Below are 27,826 nucleotides of genomic sequence, written 5' to 3'. Positions count from 1 at the left end.
GGATTCAATGAACAGTGTAACGTTGAAAAACTTTTTTTTTTTTTCGTCATTGTGGCACAAGCAGTATTTTTTTTTTCGTTATTTTGTGCTGTATTCACTTATGTCTATCACTTAAAATAAGATTTACAGCTTTTTTGTAGATTTAACACAATATCAATTTCCTTCCTACATCCATATAACACAGTGCTTCTCAATTATTTTCTGTTACGCCCCCCCAAGGAAGACGTAAATGTTTCGCGCCCCCCCAACTCTCTGCCGCCACTGTAAATAGTATCATTCGTCTATATTACTATTATAAGTACGCCTCAGCCTAACATTGTGTCCTTTTTTTTCTATTAAAGAAAAAAAGTAACATAGATCAACTTATAATAAAGTATAACTTTTTTAACATTGTGTTGCTTGTAACAGAAAAGACTTAATGCGCATCAATTTGCCTGAAGTTAAAAAAAAAAAAAAGTCACATCCAAACTGTAAAAATACACTCAAGGTACATTTTTGACCATTTGATACTGAAAAATAAAATGTAATAAAATCAGTAAATAATAACAAATTCAAATTGATTAGAAACATTTACTCTTCAGGACAACATGCCAAAAAATTTGACCGAAAAAAAACAAAACTGAATAGAAGGGGGGAAAAAGGTCTCTGGACAGAAGGAAAGTTTTTATTTTCGCTGATTCACCACAGTGCTCACTGGTTTACTGATATAACACTGACAAAGCGGGACGATTGTGACAATTGGCAATATTCGGCACATTTTCGCTGAAAAACGTGGCGTCTTAACTGATTTGGCTTCTCCGCTATAATCATTTTTAGACTCAGTAAACAGTGGTCTTTCCTCATTTCCCACTATATTAAAAGTCAAAGGCAAACGGCCCGAAAAAAGCGCATTCTCGGCGGCCAAGGGAGAACCGTAGGTGAGGGCGGTGGTCGTGACGATCCCAAGCCGAAAACAGCACTTCTCGGCCGGACACGTGAGAAAGACAGTGGGTCGCTGCGTGAGTCCAGCTCTGCATGAGTCTCTTCCGTGTGCTCTTGCTTACTTCAAAAATACTGCACGCACTTTGAAAATGAGAGCGCCACTGCCACCCACGGAGTGGATGTGCAAGTACACTTTATTCTAGTACGGCAAAAAAAAAAAAAAAAAGCATGTTCCCCGAGGTCACTCGCGCCCCCCCTGGCATCGCTCTGCGCCCCCCTGGGGGGGCGCGCCCCACCATTTGAGAAGTACTGATATAACAACACAATTTCTGTATGATCTCCTTTTTTCTATTTTTCAACATATTACTAGCTGAGTTTCCGTTACAGTTCTTCGCAAAATTAGAAACTTCTAAATATTTTGGCATAGCATAATTGTTTCTTAAGTGTGTTGTGACGGAAGGCTGTCTTTCGAAAACACCTCATTACTCACGTAAAGTGTCATCCCACGAGGCATTCAAAATCTCTTGAGTGTAGAGAAGTGATCATGTGACTGAATACGCTACATACTGCGGTTTATAAATTTGAAAGAAGTGTTTCCATTGTGTCTTTGTGATTTAATAATGGGGAAAAAAACACAGGAATGCATAAAAACCGTTTTTGTGATATTCGCGTATCCATTATAAATTTTTCATTTTTTAAATTTCTGTTTTGTTGATTACTAAAAAGGGTAATGGAAAACCAGCTGTAGTATGCAGGCATAAAAATGGGTCAGAAATGTACATTCGCTAAACCGCTAACCGTAAGCTTTACACTCCGCAAAAAAAAGCTCTTTTTGTCATTGCATATGGTGTCAGTAATCATTTTTTTTTTCGTTTGCAAATTCTGTTAAACCAGCGATTTTTCATGTTTGAAGTGTCACCTTATAACCGCAAGTTTGCATTTTGGAGAAGACTGCCAATGTTTTATAGCAGGCTAAGGAGAACACTGCCAATGTTTTATAGCAGGCCAAAGTAGGTTGTCTTTTTTGCCCATTAGCCTCAATGTAGCTATGCTAACGTTTACAGTGTTTAATATAGATGTGTTTCATTATTTGTATGTCTGAACTTTACTTCTACGGCGTGTTGATGACCAATAAACACCTGTGAAAGAAACTGTTGTCTCATATGCCAATAGCACGCACGCACAAATGCATGCACACATGCGCGCAATAAAATGCAGCCGTGAAAATTACCGCCCTCATTTTTATTTACCGTGCGATAAATGGACTCATTGCATATCGTGACAGGCTTAGCAACTTCAATAAAACATTTGGTTAGTTAGTTAGATGGACTTACAATTTGCCAGCTTGTAATTGTCTTCTGCCGTCTTCCAAAATTACAACTGGGTGACGGCGCTTTAGGTGTTCTTTCATGGCCGATGTGCAGCCAAGATTGGCATTGGCAGGACAGGACACAACAGTGTATCCTCCTTTGTTTCGTTGAAATAAGTCAATGTTTTGGCCACTCTGGTGCACTTTTTTGGCTTTGTGCCGCTTTCCCCGCTTGCATACCAAGTGTCCAACATTAAAAAAAAAATCTCCTGATCCCACCCCCCCCTTTTCAAATTTTCTCCTCGGATCTCAACAATTCACGTAGGTTACCCTTTTTTACTTCAAAATGACTAATTTCGACAAAAGCTGAGAGATTTTCATGCCTGAGTATGTTATCAGGTGCATTGATGTTGATTCAACAATAGGTGTTTACATATCATTAGATGCGTTTGACACTTTAAAATCGAATATCTACAATGAAGTCAATGACGAATGTGCTAAGGCGATTCAATGGAGCCAGGAAACAACAAAGATGAATTCTCAGCTGACATCCCAAGAGAGAATGGAAGCTCCTAGAGAAACAAGAATTAGCCTTGGAGTTTGCGTGTTGGGTGTGTATGTGTGCATGTACAGGTCTCTAAGGGTATAACAGATGGGGAAATGGATAGGGATGGTGTTATGAGGTCACATCTGTGACATTACCAGCGAATAGAAACGTACACAGTAGTGATGTCAAGTATGAGAGAGCAGAATAAAGCAGCTTCTCAATATGCTGTCTTAATATTTAGTGGATGAGTGTAAAGGTCAAATCAATATCTTTAATTCTGATCAGTTCTCTATAAGTGTGGGAATTTTGTTAAGAAGGTGTCTTACCTATGTTTACATGTATATAATGTTCATTTGCATGATTTCATGCTTAGGTAAAGGTGAGTGGGTCCCAGTATGTGTTTTGCTGCGGAAATAAAGTAATGTGTTTGTATTACACCAAGCACAGATGTTAACATACAACACCAGATGGTGGTCTGAAATGAAACATCGGCAGTGGGGGAGGAGATCGAAAAGCAGTATCCATTATCGGGTTGTAGATCTGGCTCAATATTCCGTACACAGTCAACCAGCCGTGATATAGTATGATCATGCAAGTAATAGGCTGCCGTTGACACACAATGCATTTTGACTGGGAGGGATGGCAGTGATCATTCATTGCTAGGCTCTCCCAGTCACAACTGAATGGACGTCTACTGTCGTCAATAGCACTGAAACACGATCATTCATCACTTCATGTATACAGTCACTAAATAATTACATCCAAACCACACACCCGCACGCATTGCTACTTTATTGACATGTTCAAGCTGACCTAAGCTCTTCTATGAGAAACTGCAGTTCACCCGTATAATTAATCAGTTCTCACGATTAACTGTAATAGAGAGTCAATCCATTCATTTTTCACATTCATTCTTCAATTTCGAGCCATCCAGCCGAGCCTCATCGATCTGCTTTTTTCTCCTATTCAAATAATGAGCACGTTCCTCTTTTCCAAGATAACATTTGCATTTTCATTTGTCAAGACTAAACTTCAGATTACTTTTTTGTGTACTAGGTGCAAAATACCTACTCAGAAGAAACAGAACTGTGAAATAATTGAATATCCAAAGCCCCAAGAGCAAAAATGGTACTTGAACTTGCTATATGTGCAAAAAAATGGAATCTCCAAACTGTTGCATAGTGGTAATGGATTAATAATGAATTACTTCCTAGCAAGTGAAAATTATCCCTGAAGTAGATTCATTAGCTGAATGGAGTTATCCTCTTAAGACAATGCTAATGTAATGTCTGCTATTCTATGCTATGATTCATAATAGTTGTAATTTGTATGTATTGTCCACTGCGTCTACAGTTTTAATTAAATCCTGGGTGAAAAATAAAAGACCGCTTTATTTGATGTCATGTCTAAAAGCCAGGTTGAAAACCGCTTCCCAGAAAAAAATAAAGACAAAGGATAAGAAAGGGAATTAATTAATATGCCTTTTATTCAACGGGAACTCACCAGTGATGTAATAACACTATGCACCACACAATTACATAGCATCTCTAATAACATTAGTTAGTTATTCTTATAGGATGCTGAGATTAGAAAACAGTTTTTTTTTACTAAATGAAAAGTGATGGTGGGTCAGAAACATAATTATGATTTGTAAAGAAAGTCATTTGATCTTCAAATATAGCATTAACTGGACCTTACCATCTCTCGGGGCAGAAAAATGTCCTCCTGCCGTAGAACCACAAGACACACACTCTCTCCGTGGCGCGTACTGCGCAGCATGCACACAAGTTCTTCTTGACCGACACCTGTAATGTCCACGCCGTTGACCTAGAGGCAAAAAAACAAAACAAAAAAAAAACAGCATAGACATTAGGAATTTTAACAGTGGAGTAATAAATGCTTTGTTCAATGATATTATTAACCTCTAATATGCGGTCTCCTGATTGCAAGCGTCCGTCTTTGACAGCCGCTCCACGTGGCAGAATGTTTTTGACAAGGATTGGACCAGGACTGTGGACTGAAGAATCTCTGGTTACCACTGTAAATCCAAGACCTTCTGAACCTGTAACAGTATGTGAGGAAAGGTAGGAGACTTTTACTCAAGTAGCACCGTTGTCTACCAGAATCAAACAGGAGGCAACTAAAAACAAATGAAAAATTTGTAGATCACCTTAAAACAAAACCACATTTGGCAACGACTTTCAGGTTGTCCCAGCAGGGATCGCCGTAACGAGTCACTCGCATGTTTTGCTCGGCACAATTTTTTACACTGTTTGCCCTTTTTGACACAACTGTCAAAAAGATTAAGGACTTCAAATCATTTTGTGTCATTGTGAGTGTGACTGGTGGTTTGTCAAGAGAGACAGACCATTTTTGATGGAAATGTGTTAACTATAAACTAAATCTATCTTTGCCAGCAACATATAATGAAAGGCAGAACAAAGATCCATTAGGAGACAGAAAGTACTTACAGTATCTGTGCATTGCTTGTTGCCTGTTTCACAAGAGAATAAAAGGGAGATTCCTGCAAGTGCAATGGCACTGACTGAATTTCTCAATTCGTTGGTGGAGTGCGAATACTCAATTTGACACAAAGTATTAAAGTATAAAAGTAGTATAAAAAATTTTAAAAATTAAAAAAAAAATTGCTTGCCATTGTGTCCTGGCTCAATTTAAGTTGGGAAACACTTTTTGAGTAAACGTTTGACATGTTTAACAATAACTAAAAGTTTACTGCTTAAATATATTAACATTCATGAGAATGACACTTGTTTACAAAAAGTATGCATCTCAATATCCAACTATTAACTGTCACTAAAGAGTTAAGTATTGCAAATGATCACTGCAAAATTAAGTACAATAAAAAACATCAGACTTTACTGTATGTAAAATAGAAGCTAGCTAGTCTGCTAGCTAGACTTCGCCATAGTATGAACTTTTCCACATATGAGGATTACTGATGCCTCATATTATGTCATGAATAATGTGGTAATGTTGTTTCTGTGCGAATTTTAAGATGTTTCCCCAATTTGTATGAACGTCAGATAATTAGAATTTTGTGGTACCATTAGAGTAAAATCATATCAGTTCATGGCTGTTTTTGAGCAATATAGCCCAAAAAGACTAAAACAGTTTGTACTAGACCTGCGGCCGAAAATTAGGCGCCGAAAACTTTCGGCCCAGAATAGGTACAACTGCATTTTTGAAACTTTACCACTAAATAGTGTGAAGAACCATAGTCCTCTTGTGATTACGCAATCAAAACACGGCGAGAGCAAAGTTGTTTTTCGTCCCACTTCACATTGAATACAGTGCATTTGAGCCCGTGTGTGAGTAGCTTGGAGATTAATCAAGCGAGCAGTTTATAATATAGACATGTGCAATATATCAGCTACAGAAAAGTTACAGACGGCCGCAGCTTAGAGGGGAGGGCCACCCGACATGTAAGACATGTTTGGGGAGGGTGCCTGCCGAGGAGGCAATACTTTGAATATGATTTCGGATTTATACAACATTAAAGGTGAGTAAACACTGTCAAGAACGTTTCCCACCAGCTATGAGAGTTAACTCCAGCGTGTTTAGTGTGTCTAGCGGTGGTAAACCGTGGTGTTTTTTTCTCTCTGGTAACTGTCTGTGTTGAGAAAGAGTGTGTGTACAATGTAAACATAATGGAAAATAATTCTTTTTTTTGTTCTGATGGTAATAATGTTGAGCTGTGGCTGTCGGTTTAGGCTCACCTAAAGGACTGCCTTTATTTTATTTAGAATAGAGAGGTCCCGATACGATATTTGGATCGGATCAGACGCCGATATGGGCAAAAAAATGCGCATCGGATCGGAACACGTGAAAAATTCCGATCTAGACTTCCATTTTTTTAAAAAAAAATCCAGTCCGGGTTTTCCAGCGCACCGATTTACATAATCCATTCCAGTTTTTGCTTTGGTTTCCCTAAAATCCGGTCCACATTTTACGGCACACCTGCAACACACTACATTTACATTACCGTCTCCCAATTTACCGAGAGACTTTATCGGTAAAAATATCAGCTGTGTGGGATCATTTCATCTTAAAGGACGACAAAGACGAAGAGGCAGAGTGCAACATATGCCACAATAAAGTCAAGCGTAGTGGTAAAGCTGTTAGAAGTTTTAATACAACCAACCTAATCAAGCTTTTAGCTAAATACCACCACAAACAATATGAGGAGTATGTTAAGAAAACCGAAGACAAAAAGAAAGGTCCTACGCAACTAACACCGGCAGAAACTTTTGCTATGCGTGACAAACTAGCACTCGACAGTCCCAAAGCCCAGGGAATAACAAGTGTCATTGCCAAGGACTTCATTCTGGATGACGAGCCATTATCTCACGTGAGTAAAGACGCACCATCCAACACGCGATTCGGCCGTGGAAGATTCGAGAACGATTCACAAACATCCAAATTCCGATTATTGAAATATGTCAAGTAAAGCAGAACTAATACACAGCGCGGTCTTCGGGACGCAATGACAAACTGATGGCATTGCGTCCCGAAAGTAAACATAACTTGTCTTAGACCCGGGTAATGCCAATGCTCAACTCACGGCTTTAGCTCAACTCATGCCGCTGGATAAAAAACACAAGAATACCTGACTGCTGCTGACAGCTGCTACAAACTACGTCAACGTCGTTTTACTGGAGATAATAGATATCATATGTATACAGAACCAGATGCTACGCGATAGCAACATTGATGTATTGAAAACTAGATGCGTTAGTAAACAGCCGCCATCTTAAAGCAGAAGACTTCCCTAGGAGGCTGTTGTGAACCTTCCAAGCGAACCTAATTAACTTTTTATCTAAAATACTGCTAAATCGGCAAAATCTTGACTTGAATCTATCTTCAAAACAGTTTTAAAACGTTCACATGTCGAAAGTAGACAGAGGGGAAATTATGGAATAACGGGAGCAATTTTAACAACTTTAACAGTTGATTCGCAAAATTAAATGAATTGAATGTAGTTTAAAGCTGCTGATACAGAATGGGGACTTGAGTATTTTATTTACTGTTTTAAAATGTTAACTTGATACTGAAATAGTCGTTTATTTAAACCTGAGAGGCTTTTTATACAATTTTTGTAATTAATGCACGAAACATTAAAAGCATCTAATAGCTTGGGGGATTTGTGGGATTTTCCACTGAGGTTGTTGGTGTGTTTTGCTTTTTTTAAGACAGTTTACAATATTGTTTGCACGTTTTACTGACTGACTATGCCATTTCTGTTTGCTATTTATAATGTTTTGTGTTTATCACTGAATAAACAGGTCAGTTTCTTGTTACTAACCTTTGTGTGTTATTCAAACTCACCTAATTCAGCTGGCTAGTTGTTATCAAGGGTACTAAAACCTTTTTCAACATGAGTCTGACAACTAAGTAAGGAGGCTAAATAACTTTAAACTTTAACACATGCTCAGATAGGTCGGTATCTGTATCGGCCAGTATCGGATCGGAAGTGCAAAAACCTGGATCGGGACATCCCTAATTTAGAATAGTTATTTTTTGTAATTTTTAAAATGTCTTTTAACTTTATACTTATGTTCCAATTTACTAATGTTCAGAAAAATAAAAATCCTGTTCAATGGAAATATCTTAAAGTAGCACATTTTAGAGCTGTAAGTGCAATACCGTTATACCGTGGTATTTTGGCTTACAGATACCGTCAGAATGTCATACCAGCACATGCCTAATACAAATAAAGTACTGAAGTATTTAAATGCATACGGGTGCATTTGATGTGGTTTATTACATTAATTTTATGGCATGAACACTTCTTTTTATCACATTTTTTCCGCAACTTTCACATCCCCTCTGCCAGTCACCATTTCATTCGGCCGGGGGTGACTCGAAAATGCTTACTGCCGCCGGGAACACACCCTCCCAAGGGGTTTCAATCGGCACCCTTCCAACAAAATTTCTTGAGCCTCTGGAGTCGTAGAACATTTTGGAATATGTTTGCGTACTTGTGAGAAGGGACCATATATTTATTTCCGCTTCACCGTAAAAAAAAAAAAAAAAAAAATCATAAAAATAAAGGCCAATGCTAAGGGCATTAATCGGAAAATAATGAAATGAAATAATAATTACAAAAAAAAGAATTGTATTAATGTGTATTCTTCTGCTTCTCGGTTTTCGTTTTTTTTCTTTTTTTTTTTTTCTGCCAAGTGTTTCCAATAATCGGTTTTTGGTTTTGGCCAAGAATTTTGCGTTTGGTACATCCCTAGTTTGTATTGTATTGCAGTTGTTGCTGGGCAGAAAAGCCAACAACATATAAAAATCAACTGACCACACCGCAATCTAAATGGGTGTAAGGTGAGAAAATTACTTCAATTTTGGTTGGCTGCAAACTTATGCCACACTGCTTTGTGCTGCGCATAAGATAGAACTCAATTCATTGCTTTAAAACAGTGGCGCGTATCTGCAAAGAGTTCAGGTGTGGGGCAAAAAGGGGGAGGGGGTGCAGTATAGAACAGTAAAGCATAAATGAGGTGTAGGTCTAAACGCAGTAGAAGACTGAATGTTCTGGAAAGAAGTGAGGAAGATTAAAATACTAATCAGTGGAAAACAGGCTCAGGCGCGCGCGCACACACACACGCACACACACAATGTGTAGGAAAGCACTCAAACATGAATGCCAATGCCCAATACACAGAGACCAGTTGTGTGTTTTATAGACCTCATTTAGTCCGGTCCCTTTAGCAGTGCCAAGTCAGCAGTTTGGTCTGCTATGAATTCATATCAGCAGAAATGAACAGATCAATAAAGACTTAATAGACCTTGAAGAGAACAAGTCAAAAAGATGAAGAGAGGAAGGAGAGCCAAGGAATAGGGTGAGAGAGGGAGGGAAAAAAATAACTACATTGAACACATTCAAAGATGTGCGAAATCTAAATATGATCAATAGTAACATGATTGTAATCGATAATAGTAATAATAAATAATTTCAGGAAATTATTATCTGAGGTTCTTGACTATATTAACATCTTAAAATGAGTCAGTGTCTTCAGTATCCCTGACCACGGGTAATTTCCAAGAGAGGCTAGTCAATTAAATGAAAATAAACATTTTTTTTTTTCAATGATGAAATAAAAAATGCACTTGTAAGCTCAATCTAACTACCAAAACATAATGGACAACAACTGTTCCAAAAAACAGGCTACATAACAATATTGGCAAACAACTATTTGGAAATTGATCAATTTTTTTTTTTTTGAGTCTTCAAAAACTGACGTGCAGAATGATATCTTCTCCCTGAGACACCATTGCAACGCTTTATAGGACACTTATTTACTGTATTAATTCAAGGCTGTCATTGATGGCGCTAGACGTTCTATCCAATTTGACTGGGAGACCGGCAGCATTCATTCCCAATTGCAGTGAATGCGTTAAGGACCATGAAATTTAAAAAAAAGAAAGAAAATAAACTTTAGAGCATTATTTGGGACTATAATCAGAGTATGTCTTTTTTATTTATTTCAGTATTTTCAATTAACATTATTAATTTCTGACTGTATTTATTTTTACAAAAAATTTTAAGATAATGCTTACGGTAATAAAAAAAACATTTATAAATGGTACATGGAAAGTAGTTATAGTGTATCACAAAAGTGAGTACACCCCTCGCATTTCTGCAGATATTTAAGTATATCTTTTCATGGGACAACACTGACATAATGACACAATGAAAAGTAGTCTGTGTGTAGCTTATATAATAGAGTTAATTTATTTTCCCCTCAAAATATAGCCATTAATATCTGAACCCCTGGCAACAAAAGTGAGTACACACCTATGAAAAAATGTACATCCCTAATGGTCCGAATTGAGTACTGCTTGTCATTTTCCCTCCAAAATGTCATGTGACTCGTTACAGGAGTGCTGTCAGCATTGCTGCAGGGATTGAAGAGGTGGGCGGTCAGCCTGTTAGTTCTCAGACCATACGCCGCACTCTACATCAAATTGGTGTGCATGGCTGTCACCCCAGGAGGAAGCCTCTTCTGAAGACGGTACACAAGACAGCCCGCCCGTCTCATCAGACCATAGGACATGGTTCCAGTAATCCATGTGCTTTGTTGACATGTCTTCAGCAAACTGTTTGCGGGCTTTCCGCAGAAATGCGAGGGGGTGTGCTCACTTTTGTGATACACTGTATATACCGCATTTATCTACATGTTTACCATGCTCAAAGCGCTTTACATTAGCACATATTTAACCTTTCAAGCACACATTCACACACCACTTCCACATGCAAGGCGCTGCCAACCCATTGGGGTCAAATTAGGGTTCAGTGTCTTGCCCAAGGGCACTTCTACAGAGGGCAGTCATAGCCAGGAATCGAGCCGCTGACCCTCCAGTCCCTACCAACTGCACCATGGCCGTCTGTAACCCATATAACTAATTTAGAGCTGGCATCAACATATACAGTGGTATGAAAAAGAATCTGAACCTTTTGGAATTTCTCACATTTCTGCATAAAATCACCATCAAATGTAATGTGATCTTTGTCAAAATCACAAAGATGAAAAAACAGTGTCTGCTTTAACTAAAACCACCCAAACATTTATAGGTTTTCATATTTTGTGTCCAAGTGCCTTTTTGCGAACATTAAACAAGCAACAATGTTTGCTTTAGACAGCAGTTGCTTCCTCCGTGGAGTCCTCCCATGAACACCATTCTTGGCCATAGTTTTACATATAGTTGTTGTGTGCACAGAGATATTGAACTGTGCCAGTGATTTCTGTAAGTCTTTAGCAGACACTCTAGGGTTTATTTTTTACCTCTCTGGGTATTCTGCACTGAACTCTTGGCGTCATCTTTGGTGGACGGCCACTCCTTGGGAGAGAAACAAAAGTGCCAAACTGTCTCCATTTGTAGACGCCTTCTCTGACTGTCGATTGATGAACATCCAGACTTATAGAGATGGTTTTGTATCTTTTCCCAGCTTTATACAAATTGACAATCCTTGATCACAGGTCTTCAGAGAGCTCTTTTGATCGAGACATGATGCAAATCAGACAATGCTTCTCATTAAGACAATTCTTACCAGGTGTGTGTTTTATAGTGGGCTAGGCAGTTTTAAACCACTCGTCAGAGGTTGGGCACACACCTGACTTAAAATGTTTGGTAAAAATTGGTTTCAATTGCTCTTTAAGTCTCCTTAGGCAGAGGGTTCACTTACTTATTTTTCCTCCTTGTGTCATTGTTTGCATGCTATCTTCATTAAAATATGAAAACCTATAAATGTTTGGGTGGTTTTAGTTAAAGCAGGCACTGTTATTTTCATCTGTGTGATTTTGACAAAGATCAGATCACATTTGATGGTGATTTTATGCTGAAATGTGAGAAATTCAAAAAGGTTCAGATACTTTTTCATACCAATGTATGGGCATCACATTTTGGGTCACATAGGCTACAATATTAACATTTGGTATAAGTGTGGCCTACATAACCCAAAACGCGAGTTCCATGTATGTGGACATCAGGTCATTATGTTTTTTTGTTTGTTTGTTTTTAATTACCAGAAATAGCCATTCTGCCTTATACAGGCTTAAGAAAAACTGTGGTGCAGATTGCTGTATTAACAAGCAGCAGATTGAGGAATTAAATTGATATTCATCACAAATGGTCTCTCTTGAGTCATGTTTCTTAATAGCTGAAAAACATTGATGAAACAAGCAATATCCTATATTAATATTGCATCAGATTTGCAAATGTAGGATTTTTTCCCCATAATTTTAAGTGATATAATGTGTTTTTTTATTGACATAGTAATTATTGAGAGACTAAAGAAACCTTGGAAATAAATGGAAGTCCATCTTATAAAAATATGTGTGTGTGGAAAGTCTCACCTTTCTTAAGGTCAATTCTCAATCTGCGTCCACATTTCTTATTGGCCATTAAGCTGGACAGGGCAGGGCTTTTTTCAGAAAGTGAGCTCTCACTCCCCCCTTTTGTTCTCTACATAGAGAAAAAAAGACTAAATACCAATACAGTGCAGGGGAAATGAAATGTCTTAAAAATGTATGTGTATTGATTTAAACAGGAACTTAGAGTAGTCTTTCCTTTTTTTTTTCTGTTTGTTATTTCTGTCCAAAATGAAATGAGGTTAACTTGGAGCAGAGGAACTCAAGACTCACAGCAGTTTCTAGAGAGCCAGAGTCCTCTGCCACTCTTACAACTGCGCTCTCAGGAGGCTTAAACACAGGTTTGGCTTTGACAGGCGGCGGTGCTTCTTTGGTTTTGGGAATTCGGGGACTGCTGTCAGGCGCACCATTGTTGCTAAACAGCTGACCTATCAAACCCTTCTCAAAGCGTTCTCGGCTGGATGAGGGGAGTACTTCCAAAGACACCACGGGGGAGTGCATAGCCTGCCGAAAGATTTCTTGGGCTCTATGAAAGGGGAATGGGAACAAATAAAGAAAATAAAAATACACAATGTATCATTCTGGGCAAAGAAAGATTGAATAAACATAGTAACTAGGGCTGCGACTAACAATTATTTTCATAATCGATTAATCAGACGATCAATCGGACGATCAATTGGATGAATGTCACTTTTTTCAATTACCTTCACAATTTACCTTAAAGTTGTGATAGGCATGTTGTAAGTAACAATAAAGACAAAATGAATGACCATATCCTTCAAAATAATATTTTATTATTTTATATATAGTCTACAACTGTATCGATTAGCAAATTCATTGGCAACTAATTTATTAATCGATTTTAATTGATTAGTTGTAGTAGCCTTTTTAAGAACCTAGTTTAGACAGCAAAATGTCCAAAAATTGGTAAAAATGTGAATTGTTGTTTTCCAAACTAAAAGCAGTTTTGGTTCATGTCCTACTCTGACTTAACAAAAATATGATGAAGAAATCTCATATTTACAACAGAGAAATTATATGCATGTTATAATTTCAAGAATTTAGACAAGTTTGAGGTGAAGGAGGTCCCAAACGATTAATTGGTTATCAAAATAGTCGATTAATTTGCTAATCGATTAATTGTTGTACCTCTAATAGTAACCTCTAGTATGAAAAAAATGAAAAAAGGCCATATTAGGCAAATGAGTGTAAAATTAAAAAATTTTAAAGTGATTTGACATAAAAGTGAACATCTGTGTTTATTTACTGGTAATTGTGAAACAGATGCTATACTGTGTCTTTGTTTTGACTGCAAATTGATTGCTTTCCAACTTTGATAAAATATCAGATTGTCCAGGTGCATCGCAGAAAATTGAAATTATTTATAAGGCAATGAATTTAATGTCACTAAAACATCTAGATGATGCTTCACAGATGTGAAAAACCCTGAAAAAGATTGTGTCTTAATTGAGTCCTAAACAAATCTTCTCTCAAAGTAATTCAAGAAATTAGTAGAAACACAATATGACCTCCTTTGCTTACCCGTAAGATATCTTTCAAGTAACTTTTGGTCTGTGATGTCATTCCATGTTAAATTAGCCCTTTGACATTCTCAACCTATTGGCTTCTACTTGACAGCTATAGATGTATTAATCCATTTGTACTGGGTCGTACTGGGGTTCTATGCTACTCAAGTATAGAAAATATATTAAAATGTTTGATCTCGACAACAATAACTAATACTGTGGTAAACTTACTGGCTAAAAGTCTTGTCCATGAGATTTGTGTTGTTGATCTTGACGATGCACTCCTCCTCCTGGAACAAGCCCTCCTTATATGAGCGACTTTCTTCTTCCACCCCACGGATATACAAACCAAGAGACCTGCGTGCATAGTAGTCAATAGGGTTGGGCATTGAGCATCGATGGGACCCGGTTCTAACACTCCGATGCTCCCGGAACCGTTCGAATTTTTTAATTTCGATTCCATGTTTCAATGCCCTGATTGCCGAGCGGAAACAAATTGCTGCCGAAAACCACGAAGAAGAAGCCACAATAAGCGTGTGTTTATGCATTGCAACTTGATTACAACCATGGAAACGGTGCGGCGGCGCTCAAAAGTTTGGTCCAACTTTACAAAAAAATATGACCAGTCAGATCAGTGCAACATTTGCAACACAACTATATCATGCAAAGGTGGCTGCACGACCAATATGATTAAACACCACCGGCTTCATGGAATACAAGTGCGAAGTGCCAAGTGCATAGCTGAGTGCCGCGTATTTGACACGCTGCGCCGTCAGAGACAGGTAAGTAAAACAATAAATTACGTCTGTCTTCTGCTGTGCACGCGACCCGACCCCGGATTAAGCGGCAGATGATGAATGGATAGATGGAATAGGACGACAATAAATCGTATTATTCCGTCGGGCTACGGTTGATATCACATGTATATAGAACTCGATGCGAAATGACAGACTCGGCGGCGTTAGTACATGTATAAAGAACTAGATGAAAAATGACATACTCGCCGGCGTTAGTAAACAGCCGCCATCTTAAAGCAGTAGACTTCTCAGTCTATATAGCCTATATAAGCAGCTAAGTATTTTACGTAGCGCGTTGCCGCCTCCGTTAAAATCAACAGTATTAAAAGATCTTCAAATTATAATCCATAGAAGAATTTATACTATTGCTTCGTGGTAGCTCCCAGCTAAGGTGCATGTATGGCAAAAAAATGTGTAAATGTTTTCTAAGTCAGCGTTTGAAAAATAATCATCTTTGAGAAAATGCACTCCTGTGGAAATAAACTTCATCACATTCAAGTTCAAAGACTGATATTTTTATATACAAGTTAAAAATAGCCCTGTGAGAAGTTTATATAATTTGAAAAATCATCAAGAATTTAAGACATTAATATAAACTATGCAATTTTTTTTAACCTTCCTCTTTAAAGAATCGGAATCGAGAATAGTTCGGAACCAGAATCGAAACATGGAATCGGAATAGTTCAATTTCAAACGATCTCCAACCCAAGTAGTCAATGAAAGTGTATTTTAAAATATTATATTTTTTGAGTAATAAGTGTTAGAAAGGAGTGTACTTCATTAAAAGTGGCCTTTTGGCATATTGAAACATCTTCAAATATGAGGCCAAATGTTAGCTAATACATCATGAAAAATGGGGGGTAAAAAATCTAAGATATTTTTTCTATTTAGGTTTGTGTGTCATAACTCACCGTCCACTAAGAGATGAGCAGTAAGGGACAACATGGATTCCCAAAGGACTATCACCTCCTATGATCTCCACTGTCCTGGTCAGGCTACAGAAATTTAAAGTGGAAAAAAATACTTATGCATTTGCTTCAAGAAACTGACCAGGTGAAAAATCTTTCATACAAACAAGAAAAAACAAATATTCCTTCATTTTTAAAGTATGTTTTGTCAAGTTAATACTCTGGCACAACACCCATCATTATTCTATTGAGAGTCATCCAAATAGCACACTTGTTGCATGTGTGAAAGTTAGCCAACAATTGTGTTCTTATCTCCTCCTTGTTTGTCATCTATGAATATGTATTACTTTCTAAAATAGATTGTTCGCATGTGAATCTGGTTTATGTTGCATCTGTTTAAATTGGAGTGCTTGTTGAAGTCTTTGTTTGATTAGTTTATCTATCAGAGCGCAGCCAATAATCCGTGCTTGCCCTTCTCCCTCTGCATGCCTGTGTTATCTTTTTTCAAAAGTTTGCGCCAACTTAGGTTTTTGCTCTGTAGCTACAACCTCAATTATGTCTCCAATGCCATCTGCTCCTTTGTCTTGCACTCTCCTAAAACCCTTCACCCATTCCAAAGAACTAAGTGGTAGGTATGATGATAGACTTCAGAGAAAGGACTGTGGATCATGGTGGGTGGCAAAGGGTGAGTGATGAAAGGAACATGCTCATTATCTTGTTTCTCCTCTATATATAAACAAATAAAGCTTGTGCTTTCCGATCATCATTGAAGAAAGTGAAGGTGAAAGAAGACAATTTACTAGTAAACTGATGTAGTGAAAGGGAAACTAAGCAGAAAAAAACTCATCATTAAAGGCGGCCACACACTGATGTGTCTGAACTGCACCAAATAGTGCAATGTGCAAGGTTTGGTAATTGTTGTTCACCCCGCCCTACCAATTCACCCATTGCTAACATAGCCCATCACTTTTTTTTAGATAGACTTAACGATTGTGGCACAAAAGAATTTACCCTGCGTAGTTTTCATGAGGCATTTATGTTTAGCCAGGTTTTATATAGGTTTATTGTGATGGTGAAACCAGACAGTTTGGACTGTGAATTATATACTCCATTCAAGAACCAGAGGAGCCAGACCCAGTGGCCAATGTCCAGTACTGCAGGCTTTTCAAACACTTCCATGACTTTGGTTTGAAAAGGCCTTGGCTGCTAAGCAATACAAATTGACATCATCAATGGTCCTTGAATTCTGATTTGGGTGCACTGAACAGTTGGAACCGCAGGCACATTCCAAAAAATGAGGCCCATATTAGATTTAAAACCACATATGAAAGTGGCCTAGATCTGCTTTGAAGATAACTGCTTCCATGCAACGCGCCCAAAAAACAAAATAATAAATAAAAATTTAAAAAACAATCGGAATTGGGTCATTTTAGCCTGCGGTGTGAACATAGCCTAAGGTGCAGTGTATGTGATAGTTTGATGCATTGCATTTCCTATACCAGACAGGAATGTACTTTCAATTTCAAGCCCAAAATGATTATTTTCCACATAAAATGATTTGAATATAAAATTGGAATAAGTGCACAATTTATAAGTCATCACAAAGACACTGCACACTGTTTGTACAAACTGAAAACAGGCCGTACATGTCATTCTTGATTGAAAAATAACATCAATAACATTTAGGATGTTGCATCGAAAATGATGAAAAAGAGTGATGATGTGGGCAAAAAAAAATAGAGAGAAGAAACAGAAGAAACAGAAGTAAAGAAAAAACAGGAAGGAAGAAGTAAATGAGCACTGTAAGCCAGATAAAGTGAAATGAAGGAAGCACTGAATTAATTAGACAACGCTAATGAATAGCATTAATATGAACGCAAGAGAAAAAAAAATACCCCCCCTCCCCAACCATTGCTTCATGCAGCTTTGCTCTGATTTCTTATACTCTCACAAGAACGCAAAATCAAGTACTTTGGATTCATTTGCATTTTCGTTTTGATTTTTGGGATGTTTGACAAAAACTCAAGTGGTATGAAGACAAGGGGAAAAGGGGTGAGAAAAATGAGAGGGAGGCCAACACAAAAGTAAAAGAAGACAAAAGACTTTTTAGGCCACGCGCATTGAAACAGATGAAAAGAGCAGGTGTTCTCCACCTGCCACTTCACTGATGCTTGACATGAAAGACTGACACACAGAGGACAAATTACCCAAAAAGGATGCACATTACAAAACATAGCATTTTCATCCAGTCATCTATGTTCTAATGGATTGAATGGGTCCTTCTTCTCTTTTCCTCCCACATTTTTACAATCTGATCTTCAAAGTGCAACACACCAAATGGGAGTTGAGTGAATAGCGGGAAAAATGTTAATGTTATGCAAAATGCTAATGTATGCAGGTAAAGACAAAAAAATGAATAATCTCTAATTTTCAATTCATATTCTCTATTTTTTTTCAACCTCACAGTGTGTACTTTTGGAGCCTTTTCAATATTCACATCAGCAAATCTTTACTTTTGTATGTGTGGTTTCAGTGTCACTGATGGCGACAGACGTCCAATTCTTTGAACTGGGAGATATTGGCAGGGAATGATCGCTATGGCCTCACATTTATTCTTCTGACTCGGCAAAAACTATAAATATATATATATATATATATATATATATACATATATATATATATATATATATACAGTGGTACCTCTACATACAATCACTTCGACACACGATCTTTTCGACATCCGACGTAAAATTTGAGCCGCCATTTGTTTCTACATCCGACGAGTTGCTCGAAATACGACATGACAGCAGTGCAAACGAACGCAAGGTGGATTTTCTTGTGTGAGAAATCAACACAGTTTTCAAAAAAAGTTGATACAGTTGGAGAAACAAGGAAAAAAGTGATGCTTACCTTTGAAATAAAGATGCAAGTTATAGAAAAATATGAGCTTGGGGTGCGCGTCCCTGAACTGGCTCAACAATACAGCTCCATGGTCCTCTTCCGACCACCGTTCGCCACTATTTATAAGTTAAGGTGACAATTATTATTGTGGTAACATTGCCAAGGAAATCGCCAGCTTCGTCACGTTTTTATCATTTATTTAAGAACTTATCCAACACAAAACGCCCATTGTCTTAAGCAGTTGACTGCTCTCAAGAAAACGAAAGTATTATCTCTACCGCACCGACCTATCTCACTGAGACGTCATCTTCGCGGTGCGTTCAGGGACAGTAAAAAGTGTCCGCCATATTAGAATCCGATTCGTTACATTATTTACAGGAATAATTATTAATTATTTTTCTTCTTATTATATTATTCTGAATTATTTATTTATAACTTATTTGTTTTTCTATGTTTAATTGCCATTTTTAACAGTGCCAGCAGTATTTATTAAGAATTTAGTGTATGTTTTTAGGCTTTGGAACGAATTAATGGAATTATAATGTATTCCTATGGGAAAATCCTGCTCGACATACGACCATTTCGACTTACAAACAAGGTCCTGGAACGAATTAAATTCGTATGTAGAGGTACCACTGTATATATATATATATATGTATATATATATATCGCTCTTCTTAATAACGATTAATGGTTGTGATAACCTATAAAAAGATCACTTCAAAAACACTTTTTATGAAGCTTGCCAAAGCTTCACCTCCTGTTTTTCAAAAACAGCTCCCAGGCAGAAGTATGTGGCCCTACTAGCAAAGCCATTCCAAAAAACAATTTGCAGTAAATCTAATTTTCTAGAAGAAAATGACGTTTTTATTCAAATGTAAAGTCGTCATCTTCTTGGTTCTGTGATTTAAATTATGATAAGCTAACAGTGTACTTACAGTAGGTGATGCGCAAATATGCAAGTTTGCATTCCGGCAGCACATCAGTGACTCAAACACAAACACATAAACATTGATTTAAAGAGCACTTTACTGTTCTAATATGTATAGCCAGTCCTGCTCCGTAGTTTCTGATATTCTGCAATTTCAAGGCTCGTTTCACCGACAAGCACAGAAAGCACTAAATCACTTTTACATTACTTAATGCTGAGATTTGTCTTATTGGAGTCTGAGTGCTGCAAGGAATAGTAAAAAAAAATGAGCATAGCAATTCCTTAGTGAATAAAATTACTATGAGATTTCTATATATTCAATATACATAAAAATAAAGTAATAACACCATCTTTGTTAGGATGGAGGGAGCGATGGACGGGATACTTACTATACTACTAATGCTTGCAATGGAGACCCACACGTTTGATTATTAACGAGAGCTGCCCAATTTAGGAATTGGAGTAGCGATGACTGAATGCCTCCCAAGGGCAATTTTCTGTGCATGTGTGTGACCTTGTTTTGCTCTTTTGTAGTGGGCTAACGATGGGGATGCTTTATACTAACTGTTGCTTTAAAGGCCTTGATCTACATTAGATGATGAATGAAGATGGCTAAGTAGGACGCAAAACCATAAAAATGCATACTGATTAAAAGGCATGTTTTTTTTTTTTTTTTTTTTTTACAAAATAAATAACCAGGTCAAATCCACACAAACAGATCCCCTTTGACTTTTTTCTTTTTTTGTATTCAACATTTCTTTTGTATTTGTGTAAGCTTATTTGGCATAGTTTAAACTGAATAACATCATATTGTATAAGTGGCCATTAGTTCACAGTTTAACAGTACATGCTCTTAATACAGATATGTTACTTGAAGGTGGAGGTCACACTAAAGGGTATAAACATGCACATACTGACCTGTCATTGACAGCATATTGGACTTGGGGTCTGGCAACGGGACATGCTGCCTATTGAGAAGCACATAAACACATTGTTTAGTCATGATGTGTCAACTAAGCAGAAGCATCTGACAGAAAATATTTTTTTACTCTTGCAAAAAAAAAAATCAGGTTTTCCTCCTCCCAGAAATGTGGAAGTTTAGGTCAGGGGACGTCATTGTTTTCTGTCGGAGCAGAAAATAAACAAGACAACAGAACTAAAAAAAATTAAAGAGGCCACTCATGAGTCAAAGTATCACTGTGATTAAAGATATCCTCGATCAAAACACGTGATCGAAATTCGGGCCCATCAGATGATTTTCAGAGGCTACGAATCCGGTGGGGGGGGGGGGGGGGTCTTTTAAGATCTTTTGTTGTTAACGCAATGAGTGGAACTTACAATCTTTTATGAAAATTTGGTGGGGAGGGGAAAAAAAAGGATCTGAATATGCACTGTACATCTTTTTCTTTTTTTTTTTTAAACATCTTTTAAGACACTACTGTGTTAACCCTTTTAAATGGAATTTATGTTAGTCTAAGAAATAATCACTAATGAAAGTAATTCGGGACGACCAAGGACACGCTGGAGAGACTATTTGAGAACACCTTGGCATCCTGCCGGAGGAGCTGGTTGAAGTGGCTGGGAAAGGAAAGTCTGGGCTTCCCAGCTAAAACTTCTGCCAACACGACCTGACCTCGGAGCGGCAGATATTGGATGGATAAAAGTAACAAAACACCTAATTAAAAATAAAATCTGTTCAAAAGACTAGCAAAATGCATCTTTGGAATTGTCATTACATTGGCATATCGATATGCATTAAAGTTCTCTGTCATAGTAACAGAAATCCATCAGCTGGGGATGCTGGTGGGTGTTAATGCATGAGGAAATAGAAGCCTGGGATGGGAGTCATGAAGGAACGGTTCTGGTCCACCTTAAGAAGTCGGGAAACGGAAGCGAACAAAATAGATAGCTTCCAAGTTTGCTGAAGGCGAGCATTCGAATGATGCAAATGGTCTGCAAAAGCACGTTTTCTTGTTTATTAATGTTATTTCAGTATTGTATTTGCTACTGAAATACATTTACACTGAACATTTCATTATAAGTGTCAATTAATGAAAATAGGTTGATTGACCTAAACTGAATTAAGTACCTTGAACACTACCTCGACGATAGTGTGTGTCCCCCATCTCGAGATTATTTTTCAGTAAATTTTTAATTTTCTTCACTTCTTCCTATGTTTGCCTGCCTGTATTTGTAATTCCTTGTCGCCTCATCAATATTAAAGCATCCAGTGGAGCATCACAATACAATTAGCAATAATATGTTAAATTCACGACCGCATATATCCGTATCAGTTTGACAGCGGTACTGTATTGGATTTTGGGGTTGGACAACATTGGGATATCGGTAATCGGTTAAAAAGTCATTATCGAACAACTCTATTCTTAATCGTTATTTCTGTTTGGATGTCTTGTGGCGTCATGCTGCCTCTCAGAGGTCATTTAGTTTGGGGGAGGAGAGTCACGGAAGCCGCTAGAGACGTCGTTATGTGTGTGAAGTGTGCATGGTGAGAATAACAGATTCAAAATAAGCAAGCACATATTTGCAGGTTTTTCATCATCATATGCACCATCTTTCACATTTAAAAATAGGTTATGATGCCAATACCTGGCTGAAGATGTGATATAAGAGGAGGCTAAAGATGAGCTGTGAAATGAAAGAAGGTGAGAACTCCATAGTAGCACCGATAGTGATTGACAGTTAACACATTGGTTACATATGCTCGAGCTTCGGTGACTTGAAAAACAATTAGCCTGGCTATGATGCAGACGCTGTCATATTAGCTTAATTACTGGCAGAGTGGCAGGTAACATTCATTATCCTAACACCTTCACCAGATTAGCAAGCACTGAAATACAGCATTAATTGGAAAGTCTATCAGTGCATAATTTTATTTCTCATTTAGTCAAAAGATGGCTCTCTGAAGTCGTTACCAAGTGTCAATAACTTAGTATTTAAGCAAACATTAGTTTTTGTTTTTTTTTGTTTTTTTAAATGGTGATGAATAGTCGTGCAATATGATTAATATTAAATTCATGCGTTAGATACAAAACAGTATGCATTTAAGCATAAGATAATACCTAGTTATATTGTTCACATGTTTGAACCAAATTTGAATGGAAAATTGGCGTATAGACCTTGCATTTCTAAATAAATAATTATTGAGATTCAGCTAACCATAAACAACTCAGTCATGATTTATGGAGAAGCTATTAAAAAAAAAAAAAAAAAATCAAACATCATTTTCCCCCCCGGTGATGGATAATGCTCTTTTGACTAAATAGCACATGAAAAATGGGTTGCAAGCAATATGTCTTCTTAATCAAACTGAAAAATAGCGCATTAAAAAAAACATTCTTGCTGACCCTCGACATGTATGAGTAATGTAGTCATTTTTCTAAAATCATGCAGCATGCACACAAAAAAAGGAAAGTACACAAAAAACACAGACGCACACTTTTAGCAAGTTGCTGTCTGATTAATAAGAAGTGTACAACATTCTAGTCCCAAATGTATTCCAGGCGGGAGCAAATAGTCCCAGTCTGATTACCACACTGTAACTATTCTGCCGCTGTGCCACACGCTATGTTTTCGACAAGATCAAGAACACAGCTAGGGATCCACTGCAAGAACATTACTTTCTTCCTTTCGCTGCTCTTACCAAAAGGCCAAGTGACATTTCGAACAATTACGCTGAGCCATTACCTCCATCTGAACCTGGCAGAGCAGATGGACAATTGACTTCATGTGTATGTGTATGTGTGAGAAACACAGAAGGTACCAGCAAAATAGGGATTTAACAGTTGGAAAACTGTATATGCAGATATTAAAATAAAACAGTAAACGGGGGGGGGGGGGGGGGGTCAAGCTTTTTTTTTGTATATCGTAATTATAGTATCCTTCAGACTATGATGAAGAAAAGAAAAGATGAACAAATCAACAGCTATTTTGACAGCTGATTGTTTCGAGACAATGTTGAACTAAAAACAGGCCAAATCTTCTTTTTTGAGCATCTTAAATAATTGGCTCTCATTGACGGCTATATAAGTCCTGTCCAATCTGAACTGTGAGGGTTGGCAGCGTATTAACAAATCTTCATTCAGGTGCTGCAACGATTAATCGATTAACTCGAGTATTCGATTAGAAAAAAAGATTCGGATTAAATTTTGCTGCTTCGAGTATTCGTTAAATTAAAGTGGTGTTGTAATTGTAATGGTTTATTTTGAAAGTGTTTGCATTTAGTTTTATTAATTTGGGTGGATACACTGCCCTCTGGTCTGCCTCATTTCAAATGGGTGAATCCAGCTGCTCCGTTAAGACCAACATAAGCAAAGTTTTTGTTTGAGCTAATGTTTTTTTAGTGCATTCATAATTTAGTTTACAAGTATATTTAGCCATTGTTTGCGGGAATATGTGTCTGAACCATTTGTTAAGAGCATTGTAGAAAAAAGACGTTAGCATTTTATAGCATTAAAGTAGCGGACTTTTTCTAAGAATGTTAGCCAATTGTTCTTTTATTGTACATAGATCCTCATTTATTTATTTTCTATACCGTTTGAGGCTCAACTAAGGTATTTTCATTGTTCATGTTCCTTATCAGATTACTCAATTATTCGAACTAATAAATCGATTAATCTGCTACTAAAATAATTGATAGCTGCAGCTCTACTTCATTCACTTGAATGGAAATATTCCCATTTGTATTTTTCCTTTTTTTATCTAGCTTTTGATAAAAAAAAAAAAGAAAAAAGAAAAAAGAAAGGGATGTATTAATCATTATTTTTTACATTTTAATTCAAAATGAAAACTGTAACAATTCTCTTTTCATTTTGTATTTTATTTTTGCTTTTTATTATTTTGTATTTATCGACATATCTAAAAAAATTAAGGAAACAACATTCAATATTCGAATAAAATTTAACAATATCTAATATTAATAGTTTGTGATGTTTAAGTTAGGGCTACAAAAATGTCATAAAATATTATTTAAATGAAATTTTATGTAAACCAAAAAAACGTGACGTCACGTTCACGGATCGCACAAAATGATATGACCTGCCAGATGTAGCCCCGGGCCGCGAGTTTGACACCTGTAATCTAAAAGGATTGAAGCAAGACACTTCCGTTGACTTGGTGCTGTAATAGTAGTCTTAAGTGGGAGAAAAAAGCCAACTCTGTAGCAAAAGCAAATTTGACACCACATGTAAACAATGTAACATGCAGATCAAGAGAACAGAGACACATGTTTTAAAATCTCCTCAAGGGGAGTTTGGCAGCAGAGCAAGAATTGATGCAGGCTGTCCACCAACATCCCTGAGCTGAAGCTGCTCTATAAGCAGGGATGAAGTAAACCGAATACCCAACCCTCGTTTAGCTCTCTTTTACACTCATCAGTGTTATTGTGCTTCACAGTGCACTGAATGGCTCTCCATGGTGGTGAAATCTATTTCCCTTCACTAGCCACACTTACAAAATTCTGGATAAGAATTACACTGATTATATTCTGCTTTTGGTCCAAATAATTACATACATGAGGGCATTATATGCTGACAAGCATGCCTAATAGTTTATATGCTCTAGTTGTGGTGTTAACTCAGTCACTTCAGTGAAAGTCCGGCAAATCATGATTTTCGTGCACGCGAATTTATGAGGAAAAAATCAGTCATACTCAGACAATGACTTGTATTACTATTGCTGCAATAGTGATCCCTCGTTCTTCACATTAATGGGTACCAGAACTCGCCGCGATAAGTGAAAAATTGTTGTGTGTTTAATGTATTTATTCAGATTTAGCATTGGAAAGAGAAACAAACTGTATAGGACATGTTTTTTACTTTTTTTCCCCTAAAGTATAATAAAAAAAAATAAAAAAATGTAAATATTTTATTAAATGTTTTTAAGCACGTCAAATGTAACAATTATGATAAAGATGATGAAGGATGAAGTTTTAAACATGTTACTGTCCAACCAAATTATTTTAAACAAGAATAAAGCAGTAGTCTACTCAAATCCGCTCGGAGCTGCTCACTTAAACACAATGAGTTGCCACAGCAACTGTTTAACAAGTTAAACGATGATTGACGCATGCGGCGCTTCAGAAGTTTGTGACTCTGGCAAGATCAAACACATTCATCTGTTGATCATTGTTAATTTTAATAAAAAACTCCAGTGCACGTGCACTGCCTGCCTTATGACCAAAGAGCAAGGAGACGAAAGAAGCAAGAGGGAGACTGCGCGATCGGCTGGGACAGCTCATCTGTATTTTATTTTTTTTTTTTTTAAATTGAAAAAAAATCCGCGATTGACTGAGGGTGCGAAATTTGAAGCACGAAGTAGCAAGGGATCATTGTATTACCTCATTTACAGCAAACTGACGTGCAGTAGATGTCCAATCCATTTGAACTGGGTGTGAATGATTTCTATCGGCTTCTCCCAGTTCAATGCGATTAGACATCTATCGCCGAGAATGGCAGTGAAAACGGCCGCTTTCACACTAGCACTGTTTGGTCCTTGTTGAACGGACCAGAGTTGTCTTTCACAGATAGTCCACTTATTTTTGTAAATGTGAACACACATCCGAGCTGAAGTTCGGACCAAACAAATGAACTCTAGTGTGCTCAAAAATCGTGGGTTTAGGTCCACGTTAAGCGCACCCTGCTTCGCTTGTGAATGCAAGCAGAGCAGGGTGCACTTATGCTACATTACGTGCAGTGTGAAAGTGCCCATTGTTATAAATATATCAAAATATGACCGTTTTGTGTACATACTAAAGGCACTTTCACATTAGATCAAGAGGACCAGGGTCCGGTTGGAGAGCTACTTTGCAACAACATTTTCAAATGACTTGAGGATAAGATTCAGTATTCACACTGCGCCAACCGAACTTTCCGTTTAGCATCACGTGGATGAAAGGCGAACTCATTGATTGGACAAATTTAGAACAGGAAATACCTCCCTCCTGGGAGGGGAGGGCGTGTCACAGCAGCTGCACGTAATGTCGTATAAGCGCACCGTGGTGCGCACCGTGGTCCGCTTATACAGTATTCACAAGCGAAGCAGGGTGCGCTTAAAGCAGACCGAGACCCATGATTTTTGAGCAGACCAGAGTTCCTTTTTTTGGTCTGAACTAGAGTTCGAATGCACTTTCACATTTATAAAATAAAGTGGACAATCTGAGAAAAAGAACTCTGGTCTGTTTAAAACGGACCAAACAGTGCTAGTATGAAAGCACCCTAAGTGCGCACACACTGCTAAAAAAATTTAATGATAGATAAAAAACTTACCAAAAAGGTATGCTAACAAAAAACCTGGAGTAGACAACTCAAATTTTCAACTTTTCTTCAGTAACTTATTTAGAGCACTGTATTTTTCTGACTATATTTACTTTAAGTCTTGAGCCAGATTACTCAACGAGCACCCAGTTTACTTGAAACTGAACTTTCTGCAATGACTTCCTATGCATTCCATCATAACTTTAAAATTCAACTGTAACTTTTATTTGACGGTGCACCCATGCACATGAGAAAAAATATATATACTGTACGACTGTTCATTTTCCTATATTTGAGACTCCAATTAAACCGTGAAGGCTTAACAAAATATCAGCTCTAGTTTTGTTGTTCAACTTTGTCAGAAACATGTTACAATAGGTTACCAAAGTCACGGAAATAGCCCATCTTTAAGAAAAAAAATCATCCCCTCCCCCAAAAAGAACAAAACCATATAAACACGTAGTACTACAGGGATTACAGTGTTGTAAAAGAAAAAAAAAAAAAAAAAACTTGTCCAGCGAGAAATCTCAAGAGGCTCACCACTCAGGAGCCCAATCAGCCATGGAGGTCCTTTCAAAAAACACCTTGTGGGATTTGCCTTGTCTAACCATGTTAGGGGAATAACACACTACAGTACCATAACAAGCACTCACAACTGAAACAAAGATATTCTAATTATGGTTACATGGTCCTTAAGCTTAAAAGATAATGCTTGTATAAAAACAATGCATTGGTCAGACTTGGTCTAAAGATATGCACTGTATTGATGTATACAGTCACAGTCGAAGTTTTATGGTTGTGAGAGAAACTGTCAATTCC

At 37.4% G+C, this 27,826-nt stretch overlaps 1 protein-coding gene across 6 annotated transcripts in view; it reads right to left on the bottom strand.

Moving 5' to 3' along the window:
* Positions 1 to 27,826, bottom strand: part of LOC130926807 (partitioning defective 3 homolog B-like) — a 221,383-nt gene that overhangs the window by 156,809 nt on the left and 36,748 nt on the right. For all 6 annotated transcript variants that reach the window (XM_057852050.1, XM_057852051.1, XM_057852052.1 and 3 more), the window contains exons 6-12: positions 20,655 to 20,704; positions 15,908 to 15,991; positions 14,431 to 14,556; positions 12,947 to 13,199; positions 12,659 to 12,767; positions 4,700 to 4,839; positions 4,476 to 4,604 (exon numbers count right to left, since the gene is read on the bottom strand). In XM_057852050.1, coding sequence (XP_057708033.1) covers positions 4,476 to 4,604; positions 4,700 to 4,839; positions 12,659 to 12,767; positions 12,947 to 13,199; positions 14,431 to 14,556; positions 15,908 to 15,991; positions 20,655 to 20,704 — 891 coding nt within the window. The remainder of the gene's footprint in view (positions 1 to 4,475; positions 4,605 to 4,699; positions 4,840 to 12,658; positions 12,768 to 12,946; positions 13,200 to 14,430; positions 14,557 to 15,907; positions 15,992 to 20,654; positions 20,705 to 27,826) is intronic.

This window comes from Corythoichthys intestinalis, chromosome 12 (assembly GCF_030265065.1).
Source record: "Corythoichthys intestinalis isolate RoL2023-P3 chromosome 12, ASM3026506v1, whole genome shotgun sequence".
NCBI lineage: Eukaryota > Metazoa > Chordata > Actinopteri > Syngnathiformes > Syngnathidae > Corythoichthys > Corythoichthys intestinalis.
Note: the sequence above shows the minus strand (reverse complement) of the source record. Positions and strands in the feature narration are given on the sequence as shown.